At 38.1% G+C, this 27,102-nt stretch overlaps 2 protein-coding genes across 2 annotated transcripts; both read left to right on the top strand.

Annotated features, from left to right (window-relative positions):
- Window positions 1-9,834: 9,834 nt before the first annotated feature.
- ednrab (endothelin receptor type Ab) lies at window positions 9,835-17,385 on the top strand. Its single transcript, XM_026920132.3, has 8 exons — window positions 9,835-10,028; window positions 11,012-11,549; window positions 13,568-13,695; window positions 13,784-13,982; window positions 14,420-14,572; window positions 14,849-14,982; window positions 15,808-15,916; window positions 16,146-17,385. The coding sequence occupies exons 2-8, from the start codon at window positions 11,067-11,069 to the stop codon at window positions 16,275-16,277; spliced, it is 1,338 nt and encodes a 445-aa protein (XP_026775933.2). The 5' UTR covers window positions 9,835-10,028; window positions 11,012-11,066; the 3' UTR covers window positions 16,278-17,385.
- A 2,274-nt stretch (window positions 17,386-19,659) lies between these two features.
- LOC113530756 (transmembrane protein 184C) lies at window positions 19,660-27,099 on the top strand. Its single transcript, XM_026921046.3, has 10 exons — window positions 19,660-19,922; window positions 20,191-20,321; window positions 21,227-21,263; window positions 21,374-21,579; window positions 23,227-23,301; window positions 23,406-23,499; window positions 23,897-24,009; window positions 25,367-25,466; window positions 25,808-25,979; window positions 26,416-27,099. Exons 1-10 carry the CDS (start codon window positions 19,806-19,808, stop codon window positions 26,694-26,696), a joined length of 1,326 nt encoding a protein of 441 aa, XP_026776847.1. The 5' UTR covers window positions 19,660-19,805; the 3' UTR covers window positions 26,697-27,099.
- Window positions 27,100-27,102: the final 3 nt, after the last annotated feature.

Raw genomic sequence — 27,102 nt, 5'->3', positions numbered from 1 at the left:
GTAAAGAATAGCTAAGTGGTCTGATATTTTAATTTTTATTTACAGATTTGGGAATCCCAATTCATCATTACGCAAGTTATTAAATTGATTGAGTTCTTATACTAGTTATTAGTTGTCAGTTGTCTATCTAACTAATTGTCTATCTGACAATTAAACCATTTAAGTTCAATCCAAACCTCAAAAACAAGTAGACGTATGCAAGTAAATTATGTCTTCTTGGACTTAATGTGTTCTGTCAATGCCTATAGACAAAATATTCATGTAAATATTCTTAACTGAGTAAATGATGTTCATGAAATAAATCTGTACTGAGGGAGAAATTTATTTTACAGTTAAAGGAATTGCTGGCTACAAAACATTTGAGAAGCGCTGCACTACAGCCTGTGAAAGTGATGACCTCCCAGGAAGGCCAGATGTTTACTGTCCTCCTCTGACCCCAGAAGAGCTTCCCAGAGGACCAACTGCTTGTCCAGTGCAGTCCAGCAGAAGCAGGTTAAACAATTCCTATCCAAATGAATCAAACGTGCTTCTCTTGAGTTTGTGGAGCAGCAGTGTTTGTTATTGGAGCCAGAAAGTCAGCTCTTTCCAACCAACAATTTGTGCGTTTATATGGAAAAAATCTGGGTGGAAGTTTACCACTTAACAGGGCTTCATTTTCGTAGTGCATTACGTGGGTGTATGTATGTATGCAACTCATATCATTTGTGTGTGTGTGTGTGTGTGTGTGCTGAAATGTTCCTTGTTATCAAAGAAAAATCTGAAATGGGAAAGATTTCTTTGAACAACCATATACAACTTTAAAAACTAGTTTATGAAGATGTTTTTGCCAAGGCAACACTAACGTAACTTACAGTGGCCACAGAACAAAGAGCTCATCTGAGGCGGATTTATGAGACCAGCGCGCTTGTGTGAAAGGAAACAGCAAAGTTACATCTATTAACCAGCCTTCAGCGACTGTAATGGAAGCCACAACAGAGTGGTATTAAATGTGTAATATCCAACGAAGAAAAACACGTTTCCAACCACTCGTGGCGTATTAAGGATCTAAGTGAAAAACAAATTAGGTCTCCTTGTGGCATTTTTAAGGTTAAAGGGGTTCACATGTAATGCCAAATTAGCAGGCTACGTAATGACTTCATTACGACATGCAGTGTGGCAGATATAAAGAGGACTGTAGTACTATTACATTGTAAGATTGTAAGACAATTAATAAAAGAGACAAAATTTAATAATGGTTAAATAAATCCAGTAGAGCCAGGGGGTTTGCAAAGCGATATTTAAGACAGGATACAATCCAAGTGCACATTTTTACAGTTAAGGATGAACCCTGTTAGGAAAAACCACATTCAATTAAATGAAATTAAATGACATTTTATTTATATAATGCTTTCACAATGAAAATGGCCACAAAACGGAAATTCGGATGTAGATTTAGATCCCTAATGAGCAAGCCCGAGGCGGCTTGGCGAAGAAAAACTCCCTCAGATGATGTGAGGTAGAAACCTCGAAAGGAACCAGTCTCAAAAGGGAACCCATCCTCTTCTGGGTGACACCAGATAGTAGGATTATTAGTCATTAATCACTACTCATGGCTCATGTAAATACTGTCACTTTGTGGCATAGTTGAAGAATGGGTAAGTAAGGGTTAAGCTCCGCCCCTTGTGGTTAGAAGGGGTGAAAGAGTAAATACGCCTACCTATATGCTATCAAAAAAATCATATGCCAATGCTAATGCTGATCCGACACGTCGAAGTCCTTTCCAGATCCACGCAAAGAAATCCATAACGTGCCTCTTGATTTTCTGAACAGAGCCTTCTTCATTGTCCACGCCCACTTTGGTGTCCTCCATACCTCCTTTTGATGGAGGATTACTGGAGTGACTACGCTTATTTTCTCTAGCTTCTTGTTCTTTCATCTCTGTCTTTTCTAACCCTTGTTTTTTCTGGTTTGTCTTCCTCTGGCCCTCCACAACCTCCTTCTGTCTTTCTGCCTCTGTCTTTCTTTCTGTCTTAGCCTCCTGTGCATTCCCATCATTCTCTCTGGAAACACCTGCTTTGGCGTCCTCTACATCTGCTTCTGATGTAGAATGAGCGTTACCCTTCATATCTTTCATTTCTTCAATCTGTTTCTCCAAGATCTTTACTCTTTCCTTGAGGCACTCTTGCCTTTTCTTGGCTTGCCTTTTTATCTTTTTCTTACTATCTCTCTCTATCTCCAACTCCTGCTTTATCTTTTCTATCTCTGTGTCCATCTTCGTCTTCATTTCCTCAAACTCTTGCTCCATCAGCATCTGTCTTTCTGCCTCTCTCTCTCTTTCTAGCGCTCTCTGCCTCTCCCGCTTCCTCTCCTTCTTTAAATCCTTTTCTTTCTTTTTCCTCTCCCTCTCTTTTCGTTCAACTTTCTCTTTCTCTATAGCCTGCTGAATCATTCGCTGAATCTGTTCCTCTCCTCCGTAGCTCTGTGTCTGCACCTGTAATGAAAATAATATTTTCTTATATATTAACTTCTGTTTTTCATCATAAATGATGCACTAGTACCACCCTAAACTTGAGTAATTTCAAACAGCATATCCTGAAGTGTTTTATTTCTCTTATACCGCAGCAATTTGTCAATGTTTACAATGTTGCATACTGACTGTTACAAAGCACTGACACTGGAGACTCCTTCCAAAAATTTTTTAAATAAATACAAAATCTCACCATATCTGTTTTTTTTTTTTTTTTTTAAATTATGGCACATTTTTTAATCTGTTTATTATTAGGCTTATATTATGTGGAGCATCCACATATTAGTAGTTGTTAATAAATTTTCTATTAGTAGAAAATGACTCAACACCTTCTGACCAATCAGAGTTGAGAATTCAACAGCGCTGTGGTATACATGTATATAAACATATTGCTTACACTCTCTCTCTGTTTCTTCTGTCTCTCTCTGTCCTCTGAGCATCCTCTCACTGTCTCAGACAGCAATACATCATCCTGTATGACAAAATGTTATAATAATACATTTTATTTATAAAGCACTTTACATTTTAAAGAAAATCTCAAAGTGCTACAGAAAAGAGTCATAATAACATACAGCAATTAAAACCATCTGCCAACTGAGATTAGTACAGAAATTTAAACTCTAAATATTAAATAATGTCATTTTCCCTTGCATAGCCTATACTGTGAGTATGAATGATTATTAATGCACTATGTGCTGTATAAATAGGTTCATGTAGTATGAATGGAACTCCATCTCATTGCCTCTTGTTTGTAAATCCGGGTTTGATGATAAAGTGGAACACTTCTGCCCTCTTCGCTATTTAACTTGGACCTTACCTTTCTCTGCACTTGCAGTTTCTGCTTCTGTTCTTGTCTCAGAGTCATGCCAGGCCTTTGACTTGCTTTGCTAACCACTTCACGCATGAACCCCGCAAGGGCCCGTGTATATCTTCTGTCCACAACCTCAGACACAACCCACTGCTGTTCCCAGCCCTCGACACTGGTGGATTTCAGGATGCGGTTCCTGTGCTTTTGACGGAGATATTCCAACTCGGCTCTTTCCTCCTTGCTCAGAGGCTCCACACAGAGTAGCTTACTTATTTCATCCTGCAGGACTTGCGTATCCACGCTCTCTTGCTTTTTATTTCGTTTAACAGCCCGTCTCACTCCTTTCTTCTGTTGACGCTTGAAATTGGAGACACAGAAACATCTGACTTTGTTGTTCACAGCAAGAAAATTACATCTTAACATCTTTCAAAGTGTGAATATAGTCCAATTTATCTCATATTTCCTATTAAGATCGCAAAAACAAATATAAAAAAAATTATTAAACCTATTTGTAGACATGTGGTACTAATTTGAAAACAAAATGTGTAAAAGCATCTAAAAACAGGCTGAATAATTTTTGATTCATAATAAACTCATAACAAGAAAAAGTAAATAAATTCACCCATATTCAAGATATTTTCACTTGTTAAGATTTCATTTTTGCGGTGTATATTTTATTTAAAATGCATCTTTTTTTAAACTTTATTAGTCTCACTACGAATACTTATTTACATCACATCAGATCTGTCACACTCCTACCACTGATGGGAATTTTATCCATAGTTGGTTCCAAAATAACTAAATTGACACGATATTAATATTAAATCAATCAAACATACTTTTCATTCTTATGTTTCATGCCTCTCTTACCTCATCCTGGGCCGTTTCATCTTCTGATTCATCACTGTCAACCCTGTTCATTCAATAATATCAGTTCATTAGACAAAAAAACATGAACGGTGTGATTTTGTTTTCATGCTATAGAGCTGCAGATCATCACACATGTGCACGTTAATCATACAGTAACATCATTTCTTCTTTAATTTGTGTACTCACCTATACAAATCCTCAGCTTTCTTCTTCTGGCCTCTTGGCTTTTTCATGTTCCCAGGTTTCCCTATAGCGCTTTTCTTAGGATTTCTTTAAAAGACATTGATTTAATGTTTCATTTTTGAAATTCATATCAAATTATTCTTATTTGCTGTTAACAAATGTTTTTAAAGTGGGTTATTTTGTGGAATCAAGCACAACAGCATGTGTAATAGATTGCCCCACATTATTCCTATTATGCCATTGATCTTCACAGACCTTGTGATATCAGGCAATGTTGCTCAACTGTAATAGTTTCATTGTCAAATTATTAATAGACATTAGATTTTAGCCTAACATCTTATATCATTATATAATCTACCATCTTATATCATTATATAATTTAATGTAACATAATGCTTATTTTACAAGTCAGACATGTCCAATAAACATTAGTCTATAATGCAAGCAGTGAACATACACACCTCAGTTGGAGCTCCTCTTCCTGAGCAAATCGGCTCCTTTCAGAATTGATTGCTCTCAATTTACTAATCATTTGATCAGTGAACTGCATCTGATTTTGCATCATCTCCTGCATCACCAGAAGCTTAGCCAATTCTTCCATTCTATCCATATCTGTTACATACAGGAGACACAAACGCACAGAGTTTCAGGGAATGACTTATACTCCAACAAACGCATGATAATATAGTTTATTAATATTAATATTAATATTAATATTAATATTAATATTAATATTTTTTTTAAAAAAATTTACAGATTCCTAACCCTGCTCCTGGACATTGTAGTGTTTTCCCTGCTCCCAACACATCTACACAACTTCAACTGAGCTGATCATTAGCTGATAGGGCGCATTTCAGCTTTATTATAATGTCTAATGTATTAAAATTAACTCTGAGGTTAGTCCTGCTATAGCAGTATTTGGTGTCCCCGAAGACTGGAGTCAGTTTATTTCTGGACAGTTTGACCTTTTTGCCTTTACATCTGTAACAGCTATACTCTATCATTTATTTAATTTGAAACTCCCAGGTATTATTCAGTGTCTCAAGGATAATACATGGACTCTATTTTCATGGTCACGGTGCTAAGTATTGGTCTACAATAATGATTTAATCGTAATAGTAATGATGTCTGGTTATAAGCATCATTATAAGCAAACATGTTGTTTAAAGGGTTGGAAAATGAGTTTCTTTGCAAGTTTAGTTTCTTTTTTTTTAACAAAACATTACATAGGCAACATAATTTTAAATCTGCTTCACATTTTTTATTTCATTAAAATATTTCCTAATGCATGTGGAGTTGTTGTGGGTGAAAGTGCTGGAGAGGCCATTTGACCTCGTGTGAAGTGCAAAAGTGATGCTCTTATTATTTTTATTATTATTATTGACTATAATGTAAATAAATTGGATATTTAATACACTAACTTTATTTATTTGGGATGGGTAGACTGGTATGGTTAAAATAGAAGCTTAAATATGATTTTTTTAAATGATTGTTAATAAAATCATAATCTAACTGTGTAATTTAAACTAAAAAAGCTAGTTGTCTTCAACCACAACATACCTCATGAGAGAAACAGCAGTGAAGTAAACTCTAACACCTCCAAAACTCTGCTGATCCTCTCACTCTGTCTTACTGTCCGTCACGTGCTGTGCGTTATTGCGTCACAATCGCGGTGCGCGCTGTTGCCTAGCGACCGCGATGTCGTCATCACGTGCGCTATAATACACTCAGCCTCGCGCTGTAGTGATGCAGGACAGTGATGCTCACTGACATTCAGGTGAATGTCATAAGATTTCTTACAGACATGTTATAAAAACTTTATATATCTTAATAAATACATTAGTCTTCAGTAAGCGCTTTATTCTGGACAGGGTCATGGTAGAGAGAGAGAGAGAGAGAGAGAGAGAACTTGCATGTTTTATTTTATTGTGGTTTTGCTCTTATGATGTTAGATTTTTATATATTTATAGGTTTATATATTTAATATACTGTGCATGCTTTTTTGTCTGTGCTTCTGCTTTGCATGTTTCAGTTTGTGTTTTGAAGAGTTTTTTGAAGTGTTTTGAATTTTTTTGCATGTTTATAATATTATTTTAATCATTTTGTAATTTCAATTATTATTATTATTATTATTATTATTATTATTATTATTATTATTATTATTATATGCATTATTTCTCATTCTCTTATTAAATATATTGTTTTGCAAGCTCAAACCATCTTTTTAACATCTTTTGAAATAAATGTTTTCTTTTTTTAAAATTCTGTATAAATTCATTAAGATGCAGGTGCAGGCATTTAAAAAAAAAAAAAAAAAAAAAAAAAACTTGCTTCCGAGAGGAAAGTAGAGTCACATCCCACATTTGGCTAATTTGAACATCTGTCTTTCAGCCTCCTCTGGGCCTTCTGCTGACAAACACACACACACACACACACACTGAGGCTCATCAGTAGCAGATGTGTGTGAACAGTGTGCACAGCAGCAGATTGTGTTTACGACAAAGTGGAAGCAGAAACTAAAACTGCATTGAGTAAACAGTTAATGAAGCAGCGCTTGTTTGAAGCGATGTGTCTCTGTTTCCTCCTGTAAAAGTAAAGTAAGCAGCTTTCCTGTATTCTTACTGGGTGTTATTGCTGAAACCAGTCTGTAAGTCACATCTGTGTGAGCAGCTTTGTTGTGTTGCTGTAATTAATCAGGGTAATGGTTATGTATGAGCTCATCTGGCCGAAAGAAGAGATCATCTGAGTTAGACTTGAGGTAGTGGCATTCACTGTGGGGTCAGAGTTCACAAGGTCGTGACAGTAATTGCTTCCACAGGTTTGCCTCTTGGCACAGGGTGACCTTCGATCTGCTCTGAAAGAAGTGTGTTCGTGATTCATTCTTTGGGAAATTTCAGTGGTTGAAAAAAATGATTATAAAAAAGATATCTTCTTTATCTATGTATTCTTTCCATCCATCCATCCATCCATCCATTCACGTTTATCTTTATAGGCTTCCATGATAGCTGTAATGAAGGCATCAAACGTGTGTGGGTGTGGGTGTGTGTGTGTGTGTGTGTGTATGTGTGTGGTCCAAAACAAATTCATGTTAAATAGGAAAAAAAAATCATTGTGTTGCCTCAATCACACTATACGTAAATCACATTTACTAGCTAATAATCCTCTTATTTCTTTTACTTTCTGACACACAAACACACATTTGTCTGTTTTAATATTTTTGAGGACTTTAAAATTTTTTTGTGTTTTGAAATTGTCTTATTCTACTGGCTCATAATTTTGTTTCTTTCTACAAATAAATGCAGACGACTTTAGTCTTTAATATTTTTTTTTTATTAGATGAATTTCCTGATATTCAAGATATTTGTACTTGATATCCCTTTTTTTGGTGTATTTACATTAACCTATGAATTCAACAATAATAATAAGACGAATCTCCCTCTATACATTGTATTGATGGGCCTTATTGATGATATGAAAGATGGTAAGAAAGCGTGAAACATTTGATCGCTGTGTTGAAACAGTTCAGTGGGTTGGGTGGAGAATGCTGGAAGCTTCTTGTGGAAGCACACAATCCATCTAAGAGGTGTCCCTCGGGATCTTCCCAAATACACACCCTGAACAATGTGTCCTCTGTCAGACCCTCAAACTGAATGTGCTGAATATGCTGAGCGAATGATCATCACAAGTTTTTTTAATAATTCAGAGCGATCGAATGACCAATAAGAGTCGACACTTTTGACTCCCAAGCAGCTCTCTCATTATTTCTCATTATATCTCCCATAAATTGTTCAATTAAATCTTACTCTGCCTTCTGATGAACAAAATATTATCAACATCACATTTTACTTTGCATATTTATCTAAAATCTATTTACAATCTATTGCATTTGCAGTGACAAAAACAGTAATAATAGTAGTTTTCAAATAAAAATTGAAAATTTAAAAGAGAGAGAGAGAGAGAGAGAGAGAGAGAGTCAAACAGACATCTTAACATTCCCTAAATTGTTGCTGCTCCAAACTAATCAAGCGTTCATAATTTTCACTTGGTGTATTTCATGATTATCATGAATACAGAATAGTTATTTATTTTCAGCGTGAGTGTTACATGATTTACTTGTCTTTTCTACAATTAAAATAAATAATTAAATGACTCTTCAGCATGCGAGTCAACTCCCACCTGAAAGAACTGACTCAAAGAGTCAAATGATGATTATCATAAATAAACAATAGTTTTTGATATCCAGTGAAAGCTTACATGAACTATTTGTCTTGTCTACAATACTACTACTACTACCACTACTACTACTACTACTATTACTACTACTACTACTACTAATAATAATAATAATAAATGGCTCTATAGACATGTGAGTCAACTCCCACTGTTCACCAGAAAGAATCAACTCAAAGATGCAAAAAATATGATTATCACAATTACAGAATAGTTATTCATTTCCATTAAATGTATTGCATGATCTATTTGTCTTTTCTACAATTATATTAGACAAACAAACAAACAAATAAATAAATAAATGGCTCATCAGATATATGAGTCAACTCCCACTGTTCACCCAAAGGAGTCGACTCTAAGAGTCAAATGATAATTATCATAAATAAATAGCACATTATTTTTTCAATGAATGCTTACATGACGTATTTGTCTTGTTTAAACGACTACTACTACTACTATTAATAAAAATAATAATTATCATCATCATCATCATCATCATCATCATCATCCAAACTACAGACTCTGCAAGTCAACTAGGATAAATAAAAGGAATATTAGCAAACACTGTAGCTGAACTACGTTCTTAGAGGAAGAAAAATCTGAAAGTAAAGTTCAGTTAATGGTGAACATGCATGTAGTCTGAGGTTTGAGAGATAAAAGAATGCAGATTCTTTGTTTTAAAACATTACTAGGCTGTAGTGTGTCAGCTAGTCAAATCATTTTCATCTAGTTTTGATCTAATTTGAGAGGAAATCCACCGAGTGGTCTATGTGTGTGTCTCTCTCTTTGTTACTATAGGTTTGTTTTTGCTGACAATCAGTCATGTCTGTAGTGTTTGGTGCCTCAAGGGATATTAAATGTCACACAGTGTATGTGGTTGTACTGAAGTGCTCGAGTTGAAAAGAAAAGTCAATTGAAATGGGCTTTAAACAGTTTCCAGTTACCATTTAACAGGCTGAGCTTTGTCGTTGTGGAGAGATTTGTTAGGTTATATTAGAGTGTGTGCATGTGTGTGTGTGTCGTTGTGTGTGTATGTGTGTGTGTGTGTGTGTGTGTGTGTCTTTGTATGTGTGTGTGTGTGTGTGTGTGTGTGTGAAATGGTCTTTGGGATTGTTGGTGGGGGGTCCAGTGAATTAAATGTGAAACAAGAACTGGTGCCAGGAAAGCTACATCCCACAGATAGAGAGATAGAGTTAGAGAGAGAGAGAGAGAGAGAGAGAAAGAGAGAGAGGAGGAGGGAGGAAGGAGGAATTATAAGAGGAGTTCAACTTCTGTCTTGCCCCAGCTGTCAAAACAGCCTCGTACACACACTCCTCTGCATGCTCAAATGCAAGACGTACACTTCTCTAAACTGCACACACTCTCCCAGGACCTTAGAAGAGATTTTTAATTCAGGAGAGCCAAAAGATCCTAGAACGACATTTCCACAAGGTGAGTGAAATATATTTATTATTATTTTCCACATAAAATCTGTACTGTGGGGTGCAGAATTCTGAAATCAGTAGTGAGAATGCTCTTTTGTAATTAAATTTTTTTTTCATTACAAGGTATATTATCAGCAGCTTGAGCGAAAAGCAGAATATCAGAAATGTTTACATGAATTTCTTAGCTTTTGGTATGTCCACTTTTTGCTTTAATGACAGCATGCACTCCAGCTGGCATGGCCTCCACAAGTTTGCGTAAAACCTGATGATCCTTGTTAGGTCATCTGAACACACTGTTCAGTGGAAGGAATCAGACTTGAGGAAACTCTAACTTTTTGTGCAAAGGAGCTCACATGGGAAACATCACAAAATTGTCAAATTTCAAACTGAATAATGATTTAGAAATAGTGCAGAATGTTTCATCTTGAATATTCAAGATATTGAACATTTCCTTTCTTTGTTTTAACAATTTCCAGTTTTAAATTAAAAACAGATAAATTTATGGACCACACTATACTTGTTTTCCTCTTTGTGCTCTTTGTGTGACATTTAAAATATAATCCTAAAAATTGTGGACATTAAATATTGACTTAAATATTGTGATACATATCAAAAATTTGTGTGAGATTATATATATATATATATATATATATAGTTTTATATAATAATTCTTATAGAAATGAGTGCTGTCTAAACTTCTTTCTCTTTCTCTGTCCCTGTTTTTTGCCCTGTCTTTTTCTTTATCTCTCTTATTTCCAACAAAACCAGAACTGTTTACTTGTTCAGCTGACGCATTTCCCCTTCATTTCTTTCTCGATCTCTTCATCTCTCTCACTAACTGCTCCAATTAAATGCCTGTTACTTCCAAGAACCAAGCAATAATTTAGCAAGTGAATTACAATTTATAAAAAAAAGATAAAATCTAAAATAAAGAAAAATGTGATATCAGTAGTGCCATTCTAACATCTTGATTTTCTCTTTCTCCCCTAGTCAAATTTCAGAAAAAACACCCCTCTGGCCTTGCATTAAAGCGTGCCGTCCCACGATGCCCTGGGTCACGGTGCTAATAGCAACCATATCCTGTGCGCTGATGAGACACGGCCACTGCCAATCAAACTCCTCAGAAGACTTCCTGTTCTCTAGTGACCCAGTTGCCATCCTGCTTCCTGGCCTTCATGCCACCCTCTCACCTCTGACCCCAAGTGAGGGTGTGAGCACCGAACCTAAACCTGCCACTCTCGCCTCCTCACACTCCTCATCATCCCTCGTTTCTGGGAACGGATCAGTGCATGCTCGTCCTCTTTCTCCCCCACCAGCGTGTTTGTTGTCTATGAAAGTCGCGTTTAAGTACGTGAACACGGTGCTGTTTTGTGTCATCTTTGTGGTGGGCATAGTGGGTAATGCCACACTGCTAAGAATCATATGCTTCCACAAGAACATGAGAAATGGCCCCAATGCCCTGATTGCCAGCCTGGCACTGGGAGACTTCATCTACATCGCCATCGACATCCCCATCCACATCTATAAGGTAGAGTAGTCACCACAAAACTGCACAGAGCAGCAGTATTTGTTACTTTAAATAGTTTGGACATAAAATATTCTTTTGTTTATACCACTCTAGCACCAGCATACGCCTGTAGTCTTTCATGTTATGGAGCAGATTGTCCAAATTCTTTGTATTGTTGTTGCCATCCGAGCATTTTGTAAATCACTCTAGATAAGATCATCTGATAAAAACAAAAAAAGTCGAAGCTTGTGGTACAAACAAAGACGACATTCTTTAACCTTAAAGTGTGGCACTGTGTGATGCATTTAAAGCTTTTATTTGTTCATCCTTAGTTTAAATTAGGCTACTAGTTTGTTTGTATTTTCCGGTATATAAACCAATCCCACGCACCTGTCTAGTTGAGAACACTTATGAACTGGAGTGATGGAGCTGAGGTTGAGAAAATGTCAGAGCCAGAATTCACACACCATGCAGACAGTGCTGCAATTTCTACATCTGGGATTTTTTTCCAGTGTTTTGCGATATTTCTTGAGGCCGGAAAAAGGACACACCCACTGTTGGTTTAAGTGGGTGTGTCCTTCAAATCTAAAATAAAAAAAAAAATAAAATCAGATACAGATACAGATCTTGGCGTTCTAAGCAAGTCCTGAGTTTTGGGTTTCAGGTTTCCTTGAGATAAAATGAACACAGGAAATGAATTTGGTAGATGTAGCAAAGCTCATTGGATCCTCCTCGAGGAGTGCTTGCTTCATGGGCTGTGGATCAAATAACGATGACCAGTGGAGTGGTGGCAGTAAACCCTGTCATCTTTTGGCATCTCTTGGTTTCAGGATGCTATTACAGCTACGATTAAGATTTATGTCTATTATTACATCTATTTATTTGGTAGATTTGAAGTAAAGCAACCCAACTATTATTATATTCCCACTAATACTCCATTATTCCCAATATTACCCCATTACTACCACCACTACTCCAGGAAAAATTCTTTGTACATCCCAGGAATTGAGCTATATTATCCTGAATAGCTGCCAACTAATGCAAGGACATTGCTTAATAATATCAATAACAGTATTATCTGTTATAATGAGATCATAACTCATTGATATGTTCGCATAGTTTGCAGGAAAAGTGTACTTAATGTTGCGTCAGATCCTACGCAACATTTCTCTCTTTTTTTTTTAAGACTCTTTTAGATGTGGGTTTAACCATATTAGACCTGCGACATCCACAATATCATTTTTTAGAGCAATGAAATTTGGCTCTGGTTAATAGCACCCCAGTGAATCACAAACAAGTCACACTGAATCAGAGACTCTAGTGAGACTCGAGTGTGTCATGACTCACAGGGGATTCGGTTTGTAATGATAGTCTGTCTGATATTTTTTGACTAGTTTCAAAGGATGAAAGGATTAGACCTTGACACATAGACCTTCAGAACAATGACCCTTATGGCCAGTAGATATTTTACTCCAAATTTCCACAACATGTACAACTGAAAAACAAAAAAGTAGACTTGTATATAAATCCAGGTGGGATTTTATGGTTTATGAAAGTTTATTGCCAAAAAAAAACGTGATGTCTTTTGGTAACACATATAACTGGATCCTGCTTATAAGAGAAGCATGCTGGTGTAGCACTAACACACACACACACACACACACAATCCTCAAGAGACTCTCTACAATGCAGAGTCATCCGGATTTCAAAAGTGTTCCAGTATATTACATCATTATCTTTCACTGCCTGGGCTTCTTCACCATCACTCACATGTACTGATAATGTGTGTGTGTGTGTATGTGTGCGTCAAGCTGTCTCGGCACTAGGTCACTCTGACATGCTTATTTTGGATCTTCTATCGATGTACCGCTCAAGACACATACTACAGGACAGGAAGTTCTCCTTAAATGGTATCTGTCCAGTATTTGTGTATGTGTGTTACGGTACATGAAGACAATGTGTGTTACAGTTTGTGCGTTTCTGGTGTTAGTGTATGCTACTGAAACATCCTAAATGTGTGCTTTCTGTGTTTGGTGTAGTTGCTGGCGACGAGGTGGCCATTTAATGACACACTGTTCGGACTCTTCCTGTGTAAGCTCTTTCCCTTCCTGCAAAAGGCTTCAGTTGGGATAACGGTGCTCAACCTGTGTGCCCTCAGCGTGGACAGGTAGGACACACACATCCACACGTGTAAGCCTGTAAACAGGTGAAGTGTGAATGTAGTTAGTCATTTTTTTAATGTATGGTGTGTTCAGGTATCGTGCCGTGGCCTCGTGGGGCCGTGTCCAAGGCGCGGGAATCCCAGCCTCGACCGCAGTAAAGATCATGTGTATCTGGATTTTGGCCATTCTTCTGGCTGTTCCTGAAGCTGTGGGCTTTAACATGGTCAGCTTTGTCCACAACAATGAGACTGCACAGACCTGCATGCTCAAGCCAGAATCCCAGTTTATGACTGTAAGAACACACACACACACACTAAACACTCTCATTAGCTCTAAGCTAAACTCTGTTTTAACATCTTGCCCGGACACTGTAAAATACAGAGGCAATACTCCAACAAATATATACGCGTGTGTATTAGCATGTTTCCAGTCATAGATTAATAGTGTGTACAAATGTAACTTTTAAATTTCTGAAGGAAAAAGTGAAGTAGTGAAAACATTAGCTAGGCGAGTGGCAAAGTTTTAAGCTAATCATATGCTAGCTTCTGTATAGGCTAACCATTTTGCTAGCTAGCACTTACCTGTTAAGTCTTTTTACTGACAATGTAAAGGTACATTGACAGTAAAAACAAAACAAATCTACTGTGAACATCAACATTTTCCTCACATGTGTTGAGTGATTACTAAAAAAAAGAACTATTAAATAGTAAAAGTAAACTGTGTGTGTAGTTTTACAGAGACGCAAAAGACTGGTGGCTGTTTGGGGTTTACTTCTGCGTGCCGTTAGCATGTTCAGCTATCTTCTACACTCTGATGACCTACGAGATGCTGAATTACAGGAAAGGAAGTCTGAAAATCACACTCAGTGAACACCTCAAACAGGTGAGTCATTTGGAGATGACTCAGTGAATCTTTTATGTTTAAATCCCTAAAAATAGATGAATTGTTTCATCCTGCATTTTACGTACAAATTAGTGAGGTATTGGATAATGTTTTATGAAGCCTTGTAAATTGAAATGAGAATATTTTCTATATTTTTCGTTGATGTGGTAACGCTGCGCTGAATGTGGTGTCTTTTTGACCAAATAACTGAGACACATTTCTAATACTAATGTACATGGTGAATGAATGTGATTCTGTGTGTGTGTTTGCTGGCAGCGACGTGAGGTGGCGAAGGCCGTATTCTCTCTGGTGGTAATCTTCGCTCTGTGCTGGTTTCCTCTTCACCTGAGTCGCATTCTGAAGAAAATGGTTTACTTTCAGCACAACACTCAGCGCTGTGATCTGCTCAAGTAAGAAACATAAGCATGTGCTAAAATCAGATTACTTCACAATTTGTGACATTTATATTTATGGTTAGTTTTCCAAACACAATTTCTTTTTTCTGCAATTTCGATGTTTCCCAGTATTGTCAGAAACCAGGGAGTTTTTGTAATTGTAGTTTTTCAGAGTCTTTTGTTTTTTAGCAATTTCCGAACATATCTGAGGTAAATGTTGATATTCTCAGATTTCTTTTGTTTGCACTCTCACTGTAGCTTTACATTGTCTTAAAAGAATTACCAGCTATGTGCTAGCTAGCAAAATTGCTAACCTCCATTGTTACCTTGGTAACAAACTGACATGGCCCAATGTCTATTTTTGGTGGCTATGGTGGCTTTCCCTACACAACATTGTACCAACATTGGCTAGCAACCTCGCCAAACTTGACCCAATGGTAGCCCAACGTTGGCAAGGTGGATTTAAAGATAACTGAAATTCTGTTGGCTCTGATGGTCCAGTATTGGCCCAATGGACAAAATGACATTGGGAAATATTGGCAAGGTAGATTTAAAGATAACTGAAATTCTGAAATTCTGTTGGCTCTGATGGCCCAATGTTGGCCCAATGGAATGGTTGACATCAGTTTGTCAGTTTGCTACCTGGGCAGCTAGCTTATGGCCTGCTTCAGTAGATTTTATTTCCACCTTCCCATGTCAAAGCCACAAATGTGAAAGTTACATTTAGAAACATTTTTAATCTGGGATTGGTAACATGCTAAGAGCAACATTGTGATAAGCACACGATTTATATTATATAAATCCAGGTGTTTCTCTAATGTCTCTGTGTGTCTGCTATAGTTTCTTGCTGGTGCTTGATTACTTCAGCATGAACCTGGCGACTATAAACTCCTGCATCAACCCCATCATACTCTATCTCGTCAGCAAGAAGTTCAAAAACTGCTTTAAGGTATATATATACTCCTTTTATCACTTACTCTCACTCATCACTCATCATCTTTATTTCTTATCTGGTCTCTTACTTCTTCATATGTAGCATGATAGTAGTAAGAGATTTGTTTGTGTCTGTGATTAATAACTGCACATGTTGGAGTCTGAGGCTGTTTATAATATGGAGAGAAAGTGGGGGTTTGGCAGATGGACAGTATTTTGTTAACTTTCTCTCCATTCTTCCTCAGTCATGTCTGTGTTGTTGGTGTTATTCGGGTTCTCTGCTGAGCAGCATGGGGACCAGCACCCAGTGCAAGACCCCTGACCTACAGAATGGCCTTACAGACCGCACAACGTTGCCCAAGGACAGTTACAACTGAGGACATACACTTAAAGGATCGTGATGGTCCAAGAGCAACTGATAACACATTGAGAGGATGAACATTGGCTGCAGAGATGGCTGAAGATTCAGAAAAGAAAAAGTATTTTTTTTAATTTGTGCACATCACTTCAAATTCTCAAATACAAACCGCACATTTTGATGCTGACTTTGTCAGGTTGATAGTATTATTGTAGAAAATGGCTATATTCTATATTTCTATTGTATTATTATTGTTCTTATATTGTATTTATTCAGGTTAGAACTTTAAACAGTAACAGTAAGCCAACAACATCCTCATATACTTTTGCAATAAGGTATCTGGGGTTTCATTTAGGCTGTATTCACATTATAAGTTTGAACATTGTGGGGTTTTTTCAGAGCTGTGCAAATATAAAAATAGACTTGTTAGATTAGATTCATGTGTTTTTTTTTTACATAACACAGTTGCACATCATCAAGTGCTAGCTTAAAAGAAATGGACTGCAAAAACAGCAAAAGTTCTTCGCCTGGCTCTTTTCTACTTTCTCATCTTGGTTATGAACAGCTGCCAATCTCCACAGCACATAAATTTTATGATGAAGGCTTTCGCTGCTGCTTTGTTCATTTTATTGCCTTTGCAGTGGGCTGAGTTTCCCATTGTGGTCATTGTGGATCATTGTGGGAGAGCGAGCATCACATTGTAAAATTCTCTCTACTAGTTAAGATGATCCCGAACTTTTACAATGCTTTTAGAAAACTGCATCATGTTGGCTTGTAAGTATAATGTGCTGTTTTCATGATGGATCTGGCTCCGTTCACCTTGTACTTGTAAAACAAAAACGACAAAATCTTTTATCTACAGCATTCATCCAGTTAACCTTTACCTCTCATCATTCCTAATTGTCATGAGTAACATTCAAAATTTCCAGATTTTTACTTGGTCTGTTATTATTTAATCTAAAGATGTTATTTGTTTCAAGGCTTGCCTTTTTTTAAAAAAGGAAATCCACCAAGATCACAGGAATGTATCAGTAAAGTACTAATAATCAGACAGATTTGTGTTTATTATGCCCTGTATCATTTGTTTTGTGATTTAATGAAATAAACTATATATTTAAATAAATAAATACTTGGTTTTCTACCTCTTGAAATTCTGGATTCTGACTGATTAGAAAGTGTTGATTAATTTTCTCTAACAGCAGCTGCAAGACATTATTGTTTCTATAGTAAGAGCGCTAACTTATTAATTGTGTTATTCACTTTAAGCAAGAGAAAAAAAGAGAGGCTGGTGAGGGAGCGACTGCTTCTAGCTGCTATAACATAAGTGATAACAGGAACTGACTTATTGCACAGACAAGTTAAAGTTAACTATAAATGGATGAATTGTATGATGTCATTTGTTAATAAATTCAAATAGTTGGCATTGGCAAATTGCTGTAGTATAAGAGAAATAAAACACTTTCTGTGATTTTATTCCTTAATTGAATTTAGATGTACATCCTTCTGTGCTGAATTTCTTCCCAATGAAAAAGCGATGGAAAGTTCCTCTAAGCTGCAGTAAAATCTGTTCCTGTGTCTTAAGAATAAAGTGAGCAGTTAAAGAATTAACATCAGCACAGCTCCACTTTCATGTAGTTAACTAATCAGAGTTGTGGGTTTGAACATATGTTGTTACACATGTGAGCAATTACACTCTTTCCCCACCACTACCAACCCCCTCGTCATGTCCCCTGACTCTCTCTCACAGCTTGTCACTCTCCCTCCCTCCCTCCCTCCCTCCCTCCCTCCCCCCGCCTTGAATAAGACAGAATGCTTATGTGCAAACACACTCTCACAGGGTTGATTATTATATATTGATGGATGGAGTAGTTTGCATGTTCTCTCTGTGCTTCGGGGGTTTCATCTGGGTACTCTGGTTTCCTCCCCTCATCCAAAAAACAGGTGTTGTCTGATTGGCATTTCCAAATTGTCTGTAGTGTGTGTGTGTGTATGTGTGTGTGTGTGTGTGTGTGTGTGTGTGTGTGTGATTGTGCCCTGCAATGGGTTGGCATTCTGTCCAAGATGTCCCCCGCCTTGTGCCCCAAGTCCCCTGGGATAGGTTCCAGGCTCCCCCGCAAATCTGTGTAGTATAAACGGTACAGAAAATGGATAGATGGATGGAGTAGGGTGGGATGTTGGTGCAGCAGGTAGTGCCCACATGAGTTGATCCTTCAGTTTCTCTGTTTTTCTCCCATTTCTGCTCAAATGTGCTATTTTAAAAAAAATAAATAAATAACACAGTACTGATTTTTAAAATATTTTTTCTTTGTATTCTAGACAAAACTATACAGTATAGAGGCAGTACGATGTGAACGGATACAGTTGTCTACAGACACTGGAAAGATGTCTCTCGTCGGATTTGTCGATGCTATGCAACTGCAGCTTAAAACCCGATCAACATTTTTCTCCGCACTGCAACTGAAGTTCTAGTCACTCGCTATCCAACAATCCCTCATGCATTTTTTTCTGACAGCTGTTTCCTGTTGGAAATAAACGGGAGGGAAATTTCTGCACCATAACACTTTCAAGATTCAAACAAACAAACAAACAACAAAAAAATGCTAAGTCTCTGGTTTTGTGTAACTTGTATTTTGATTATACAATGATTCCTTAATCTACCTACTTTTAGTTTCACGTTCTTTACAACCGTGACTGTATTTCACCTCCTCAGTCACTGCTGGTGACGTGCTACAGATGTGCCTGAAAAACATCAGCCCCGAATAGAGATCAAATCTAGGGGGCGTGTCACTCTATGTAATCACCTGACATGACTGTCACTGATAGGCTGCATGAATCTACAGTCTGGGCTAGAAAGAAATCAGCCTGAGCCTTGCTTCTAGCTTATTTGTACCATTCTGTAGCCTGTTTATTCACTGTTGGTGGTGCTGTTGACTTCCGTTCCACAAAAAAAGTCCATTTTAGAACAAGGACAAAATCTTTAAAAACAACAAAATCTATTGTCTGCAGCATTCATCCAGTTTTACCTCTCAACATGCCTAACTGTCATGAGTAACATTCAAAATTTCCAGATTTTTACTTATTATTTAATCAAAATAGGTTATTTGTTTGAAGGCTTATCTTTTTTTTAAGACTGCAAATAATCTGATGTGGATGCCAGACATTAAACCTGATGTCTTTTAAGCTTTGAAAAACAAGGAGTCTAATCCTATAAAAGGCAGGCTCCATTATACACCCTTTAAATGTTTGTATTTCCACCTTGCGCCCAGTGTTCCCAGTATTCCCAGTGTTCCCAGTATTCCCAGTGTTCCCACTAAGGTTTGCAGATAAACAGTAAAACATTTCATTTGGTGTAATACACGCCTGTATGGCGGAATCGTGATTTGGATTGGCTATAGTCCATCTAATCTGACTGCACAGATTGGATGCACAGGCTGCGCGTGGTGCGTCAGCATCCTTCCGGTTGACCCAGCTTCAGTCACATCGTCAAAGCGGCAGGGCTCACAGGGCTCGCGCAGCTCGGGATGCACGGAGCGCGTGTGTAGGGGAAATGGCGCGGCTGTGCGCGGGATGGCGCCGCTGGCTCCGGCCGCTCGTCGTGACGGTGTACGCGCTGCTCGTGGCCGTGGCTTTACCGCTGGCTGTGTGGCAGCTCCAGAAAGCCGAGGTGCGTCAGTGCATTCCTAATTCATAGGCTGTTTCTATGCGATGAATATGCGCCTGTGCGCTTGTGAACACGGGAGAGGAAGTGTAACGTCCAGTGCGCATCACGAGGAACAAAAACACACCTTCTGCTGTGAGGCGGTGTTACACAATCATGTGTGTTCTTGTGTAGAAACGCTCATCAGCATCATTGGGAATAACAGATCTGTGATGCTTCCTTTCACTTGTTAATAGTGTGTGTGTGTGTGGGTGTGTGTGTGTGTGTGTTGCAGGCTGGAACACACACTAAGGCGTGGTTCATCGCGGGTGTGTTTGTGTTTTTAACCATTCCCATCTCTCTATGGGGCATTCTGCAGCATCTTGTGCACTACACACAACCTGAACTACAGAAGCCTATCATCAGGTACCTCACACACACACATAGGCAATAGGTCTCATTGTCCATACACACACATACACACCCACATACACATACACACATGCATACACACACATGAGACTGGGTGTAGATGATATCTGAGCACTCAGAGGTGTGTAAAAGGGAAAGATGTGGATTTAATGTACTAGGCTAAGTGAGCTGGGGCTGACCTGTGATCATCCCGGAGACAAACATAAGGGGTGAGGTGTATTACGCATGTCATCTTCTGTATATTCTTCAGCCATTATCCTGAAATAGTGTACGATACACTGTTTTAAACGAAACATGCATGACACACATCAAGGATTCATCATGTGGGTAACACAAAATCTGCAAAATCATTTTTCAGAAACACAAAACCCTTGGTGAGATGTGTGTGAAGACGGGTCTGCGTTTATTTTATTTTATTTTTACAACATTGTTTTCCATTTATAATCATGAGGTTGTGATTCATCCGCACTGTGACTACAGGTGATTGCACTGGTGATTGTGGTGCCATTTAGCAAGTGCAATATTTAAAAAATGTATTTATTAGCATTATACAGAGGAAAAAACAGAGAAGCTCGTGAAAAAAAATGACTGTACAGCAATAATAATACAACTGATTTGTTTTACGGCTGGACTAAAACGTTAAATGTAGCTATAAACAGATAAAAAGTATGACGTGTCGTTCTTTATTAAATACATAATTGCGTTTCTTGGCAAATCCTTGATATAAGAGGAATAAAACGCTTCAGGATGTGCTGTTAATGGAAAATAATCAACTTCAGGCTGCTAAGTGGTTTGCATTGTGTCATATAACACTACAGTGTTGGAAATTAGTTTCCTGTAACAGAATGCCCCCAAGTGTTTTATTCCTTTCATGATGTATATATATATATTTTTTTCAGAATATTATGGATGGTGCCAATTTACAGCTTAGACAGCGTAAGTAACCAACACGCTTTCTCTTCCATTCAAACTACTAGAATGTGTTTGAGCCATGTGTTTGTAAATCTGTGTGTGTGTGTGTGTGTGTGTGTGTGTGTGTGTGGCAGTGGATTGCTCTGAAGTACCCCAGTATAGCCATCTATGTGGACACGTGTCGCGAGTGCTATGAGGCGTATGTCATCTATAACTTCCTGATGTTCCTGTTGAACTTCCTGGAGACGCAGTACCCGAACCTGGCGCTTATTTTAGAGGCTCAGGAACAGCGCTCGCTTCTGCCCCCTTTGTGCTGCTGCCCACCATGGGCCATGGGAGAGTGAGTGAACACACACACACACACACACACATACACCAGGGTAGCACATGTGAGGTCTGTTTTGTCATCATCATTATGAAATGTGAGTGTGAAGATCTTGTAAGTATGCAGAGAGAAGGTCTCCATATTTATTTCATGTGAGCAGTGAATTGAACACTAAATTGTGTTTGTATTTTTTACATCATCCTCTACCACAGTAACATATTTCTATACCTCTTCCACACCTTTTCCTCACTTATCAGAATCTGCTGTGCTGGTAAAAGTTATGCTGGGAACTAGAAACTGTATAATTGATGGACAACACTGGCTGCAGTACCATTTGTAACCCTACACCCAGTCCTTATTAAATATTACTTGGGACAAGCCAAACTAACAGGACTGTTTCTGAACATTTAGGAGTCATATGTGACAACTTACTCAGCGGCCCCTCGCTCACACCAAACATATTATCGTATATGCAAGAATGAACGGAATTAATACTTCATTATCTTGGATGAGGGTTAAAATCTGGTTAATAAACAATACAATAAAAACCAAACACAAGTGCTTTCAATTGGTTCGAACACTGACGACGCACCAAAATATTTCATTACAGCACCTGAAAATACGACTAGGTACGAACCTCAGGTAAGGTTTGAACTCAGGAAAATCATTTCCATCTGAGTTGCTATAGTTCTGAAAAGAACTGTATGTGATTGACGTTTCAACCACATGAGTGATGATTATGTTTAAATTCAAAAACAGGCTACTGTTGTCATAGGGAATAGTAACAAGCTAGCAACTTTAACTTGTATTAGCCTAACACTTCTTACCTAGATACTAGCTAGCCACTATCTTTTTCCATTTCAATTACATCAGCAAGCGGAAGCAAGAATGTGAACAAATTACCTAAATCCAATTAATTAGTATTTTTTTTCCCATTGAGTTTTGGGTCCATTTCTCCTCTCTGCATTTTTTCCACCCAAGATAAATGTAAATGCTTTATCTTCACCACTTCTTCATGCTCTTCTGACATTAGTTACCTAATTTCATTACGTAAATTGCAGTTTCTGACTGCCTCACACGTAAACCTTTTCATCAAACGGTAGTAAAGTGTGCTTTTTTGCGTGTTTTAAAAATCATGGCGCCCCCTGGTGGTCTGAGGGACCTAGTTGACCACTTATAGCACTTATAGCAAGAAACGGCCCTGTGAAGTAACATTTAAAGTCAAAATTTTTGCAGGAAAAAACCCACAGTGCTCCTGAATTCTTGATTCTGATTGGTTGGAAGGTGTTGATTAATTTTTTATAACAGTGGCTCTGCCAATAATTCAAATCACAGGTTTACATATACTCGGTGTTCATGGGATAGACTCTGGGTCCACTGTGACCCTGACCAGGATAAAGTAGTTCGAAAATTTAATATCATTTATATCCTGATTTTTTTTAGCAATTTTTAAAATAAAATTATGATGGGTCTTTGTACACAGGACTACATAAATAACATAAATAAACCACATTTGTGAGTGTGTATATATATAAGATATATATTTAAAATATATTTATATATATAAAATGTGTTTTTTTTTTTAGTCTGCCTTGTAAAGCCTACCTTGATCTGCTTCATTCTATAAAAATTTATAACAATAAGTTCTACTCCCATCCCCAGGGTTCTTCTGTTCAGGTGTAAACTGGGAGTTCTGCAGTACACCGTCGTCAGACCTGTTACTACTGTAATAGCGCTGTAAGAGAACATGTTTGGACAATGTAGTGAACACACACACACTATACAGTACACCTGTAAATGCACACAAAAACACTGTGATGCTGTGTCTTTTCTATCTCTAGTGTGTGTCAGTTGTTTGGAGTCTATGATGAGGGAAACTTCAGTTTCAGGAATGCCTGGACTTACCTCGTCATCGTCAACAATGCCTCCCAGCTGGTATTCATCTTTTGAATGCACCTTCTTATCTAAGAATAAGTTAATTAGTAAATGAATAGACTTTATATTACAGTGCTGTTGAATTCTTGATTATTATTTTCTATAACACAGTAACTTGCACAGGGATGCGTATGGCAGACGGTCATGTTTGCTAAAAAAAATTTTTTTTAAATTGTTGATATGGTGAGGTTTTCTGTAAGGAGATATTTTGGAATGAGTCTCCAGTGTCAGTGCTTTGTAAAAGTAAGAAGTAAAGCTGTAAAGTTTTTCGACAAGACAAAATCTTCCAGGCAGAGGAGTTTACGGTTTCTTGGTAACATGACCAAGCTGCATTTTTTGTTGATACTTTAGTCAGTACAGGTCCTAACATATAAACATATGCTGTGTGTGTTTTCAGTTTGCCATGTACTGCCTGCTGCTGTTCTACCGCACTCTGAAGGAAGAGCTGAGCCCGTTAAAACCCGTCGGGAAATTCCTCTGTGTCAAAATGGTGGTGTTTGCCTCATTTTGGTAGGTTTCTGCCCTAACGTTATCTCTATAATTGTGGAATTTGTGAAATTTGGAGTGCATCAAATTGTCTAATTGACCACCATGTTATCAGGAGTTTGAAGCTTGACCATGCCATGTGAGTTCAAGAGAACATACATAGTTGTGATCTCTAGGTGGGATGGCTAGGACTTTTCCTCCATCTCCTGTCAATCAGAGCAACACCAGATAATCATGGGAGCCTGTTAGCTATCTATGTAGAACAGATTATTTACTGTTCTCCTCCAACAGTGTTCAGCTGCTCTATGATGATGCATGAGGGATGATTTCAAAGGTTGATTTCAAATATATGATTTCAAGGGTTGATACCTTCCTGCTCAACCAATCAGCACTTGTCTGGCACAATATACACACAATAATCTGGATTTTGGAGGTGTGCACGTCAGGCTGTCTATGCGCCTCTACCATACTGTTAAAATATACAGAGAGAGCACTTGTGCAGTTGTCCATTATACAGTTTGTGCTGTCCTGGTGGTACCAGTATGCTGCCCAAAATGGGAAACTATAACGTACGTAAAACACTACGTAAAAATTGTATTTGGATATTTTTTGGTAGACATTATAGCAGCTTAAAATTAGCACTAGTAGTAGTAGCTGTTGCTGAGTACTGGTCCACAAACATTTGTCTACAGTGAGGGTGAGGCAAAGGGGCAAGCACAGAAGAGTGTACCCTGGTCCTGTTCTGAAAAACTTTGATTGATTGAATATTGATCGAAACATAATGAGCACCTGAGGTGCCATTTTAGTTGGAAATGGAGCTCCAAAGTCAGCTAAAATGCCCGACTTCAGCACCGTAGATCACAGAGGCATGGGGCTGATGTCATTTGAAAGCTACTGAAAAGCTCTGGCGATCTGAAGCTATCAGGCACTTCAAAAGTCCAGATGATTCCTGTTTTGGTGATAGTGCAGGCTCTCTATGTGACCAGTACTCACTCTATATTTTAACTCTATGGCCTCTGCACACTACGCTTACCATAAAACTCTCTCTCTCTCTCTCTCTCTCTCTCTCTGTCTCTGCATTGTGATGCAGATAATGAGCTTCAATGCAGGAGTATGAATCATACAATAAATAAATAAAATATAGCCATTAGATTATGTTTTTATCTATGGTTCACTACAGTCACTTTTTTTTCTAAGGTATCTTTGCTTTAAACCTTTTTTTTTGCTTATGACACAGTTTTGTGACTGAGTTTACGCCATATGTTAATTCTAATAAAACATCCAAAGTGTGTCAAGTGTGTCAGAAACTGAACTGTGCTGTTTGTCAGATCGCCATGTTGGGTGCTGTGGTTCATTCTCAGCTCTTTGTTGTCCCCTGCAGGCAGGCTGTGCTCATCGCCTTTCTGGTGAAGGTTGGAGTCATCTCTCAGAAGCGCACATGGGAGTGGGAGAGTGTGGAGGCTGTAGCTACAGGGTTACAGGTACACAACCGGGGCTAATGACAGCAATAACAGATAAATGTATTGACAAAGGTTTTAATATGAAGAAGCAGCCACATCTTTCTTTTCTAGTTTAACTGTATAACAAAGGAAGTCTGCTTTTAGTTTCATTGGTTTGTCATTTTTTATGGCTGAAATAAAATGATCAATAATGCTTGTATTTCATTTCGAACCTTTTGAACCTGTGGCAAAATTCTGTACCAGCATTAATGCTAAGGAAATGTTCAGCAAACTAAACGAATAATCAGTAATAAGTGTAAAAGTAATAGTGTCGCCTGCAACATGTATATGTGTAATTAATGACTCTGTGCATGTGTGTGTAGGACTTTGTAATTTGCATAGAAATGTTTGTGGCTGCCATTGCACATCACTACAGCTTCAGTTACCGTCCGTATGTGCGTGAGGATGATGAAGGCTCCTGCTTTGACTCTTTCCTCGCCATGCTGGACTTCTCCGATATACAAGCTGATATTTCTGAGCAGGTCCGCAATGTGGGTACGTATCTGCCTTCTTTTCCATTCTGTCTCCCTTTCTTTCTCTCTCTCTCTCAGTTTCTGTCTGAATCTGCCTCTCTCTCTCTACACTATGTCTGTTTTTTTCTCTGTATCTCTATCTGCCTGTCTCTCTCTGTCTCTCAGTCTCTATCTGTGTTTTTCTTTCTATCTCTACAACATGGGTATGTATCCTTCTTCTTCATTGTCTTCTCCTCTGTCTCTGTCTCTCTATGCTTGTCTCTTTCTCCCCCTCTATCTTTTTGTCTCTTTCTCTCTCTGTCTTTCTGACTTGCTCTGTTTTCCGCACTGTTTTTACCCATTTTGTGACATATAATGAGAAGTGTGGTACAGAATGACTATTTCCTTATTAAGCTATATTGGGACAATTGTATATCATCACACTGCAGTGTTTTTTAAGTGTGTGTGTGTGTGTGTAGGGCGCACAGTGCTCGGACGTCCCCGTAAGCTGTTCTTTGGCTCTGAAGTGGACATCGTGCAGGGCGAGCACACTGGCCTCCTCTCAGGGGCATCTCACGAGCGACTGGGCGTCGACCCCCTCTCTGTCCCCGCCTCCCCGAAGGGGCAGTACCAGGGCCTTGGCCAAACAGACACACCTCGCTCTCGCTCCGCCCCCACTGGCTTTAACCCCTCCTCCTGGAGGAGTGAGAGTTGTGTAGTTCCTGCAACTACCAATCAGAACACAGGAGTTAAGTCATAGTTGTATTGTATAGATAAAACGCACATCGGCAAACACACAACACATACGTACACACACATACACACACAGAGCAGATGCTTAGCATATTTACAAGCTGAAAACACAATCAACACATACTAAAACATGTCCTAATGCCTATGAGATGAAAGCAAACTGTTCGTATAAAGGTCGTATTGCAATCTGAGTGTTTTTGAAATTATATCGTGACTTCCCGATGTTCAAACATCTGGTTTTGTAACTGCGTGCGCTGTAGTGCAGTGGTATTTAATATGGTTTGCTTTGTAAAAGTTGATGTTGAACTTAAGTGCACTGACCGTGTTATATTGTCTCTTAAGTAAAACGACAGGGTTGCAGTTTGTATTTATGAGCAAAGCTTTAATAAAAATGTATTATAATATTTCAACAC

This window comes from Pangasianodon hypophthalmus, chromosome 16 (assembly GCF_027358585.1).
Source record: "Pangasianodon hypophthalmus isolate fPanHyp1 chromosome 16, fPanHyp1.pri, whole genome shotgun sequence".
Lineage (NCBI taxonomy): Eukaryota > Metazoa > Chordata > Actinopteri > Siluriformes > Pangasiidae > Pangasianodon > Pangasianodon hypophthalmus.
This window is presented reverse-complemented; position numbering and strand designations above follow the sequence as displayed.

Excerpts from the sequence above, each read along its gene's own strand:
- ednrab (XM_026920132.3), top strand. The coding sequence starts at position 11,067 with ATGCCCTGGGTCACGGTGCTAATAGCAACCATATCCTGTGCGCTGATG. Across the intron at positions 13,983-14,419 it reads CAGAATCCCAGTTTATGACT|TTTTACAGAGACGCAAAAGA; the intron begins GTAAGAACACAC and ends CTGTGTGTGTAG. Across the intron at positions 14,983-15,807 it reads CAGCGCTGTGATCTGCTCAA|TTTCTTGCTGGTGCTTGATT; the intron begins GTAAGAAACATA and ends TGTCTGCTATAG.
- LOC113530756 (XM_026921046.3), top strand. The coding sequence starts at position 19,806 with ATGGCGCGGCTGTGCGCGGGATGGCGCCGCTGGCTCCGGCCGCTCGTC. Across the intron at positions 21,264-21,373 it reads CAATTTACAGCTTAGACAGC|TGGATTGCTCTGAAGTACCC; the intron begins GTAAGTAACCAA and ends TGTGTGTGGCAG. Across the intron at positions 23,302-23,405 it reads GTTACTACTGTAATAGCGCT|TGTGTGTCAGTTGTTTGGAG; the intron begins GTAAGAGAACAT and ends TTCTATCTCTAG.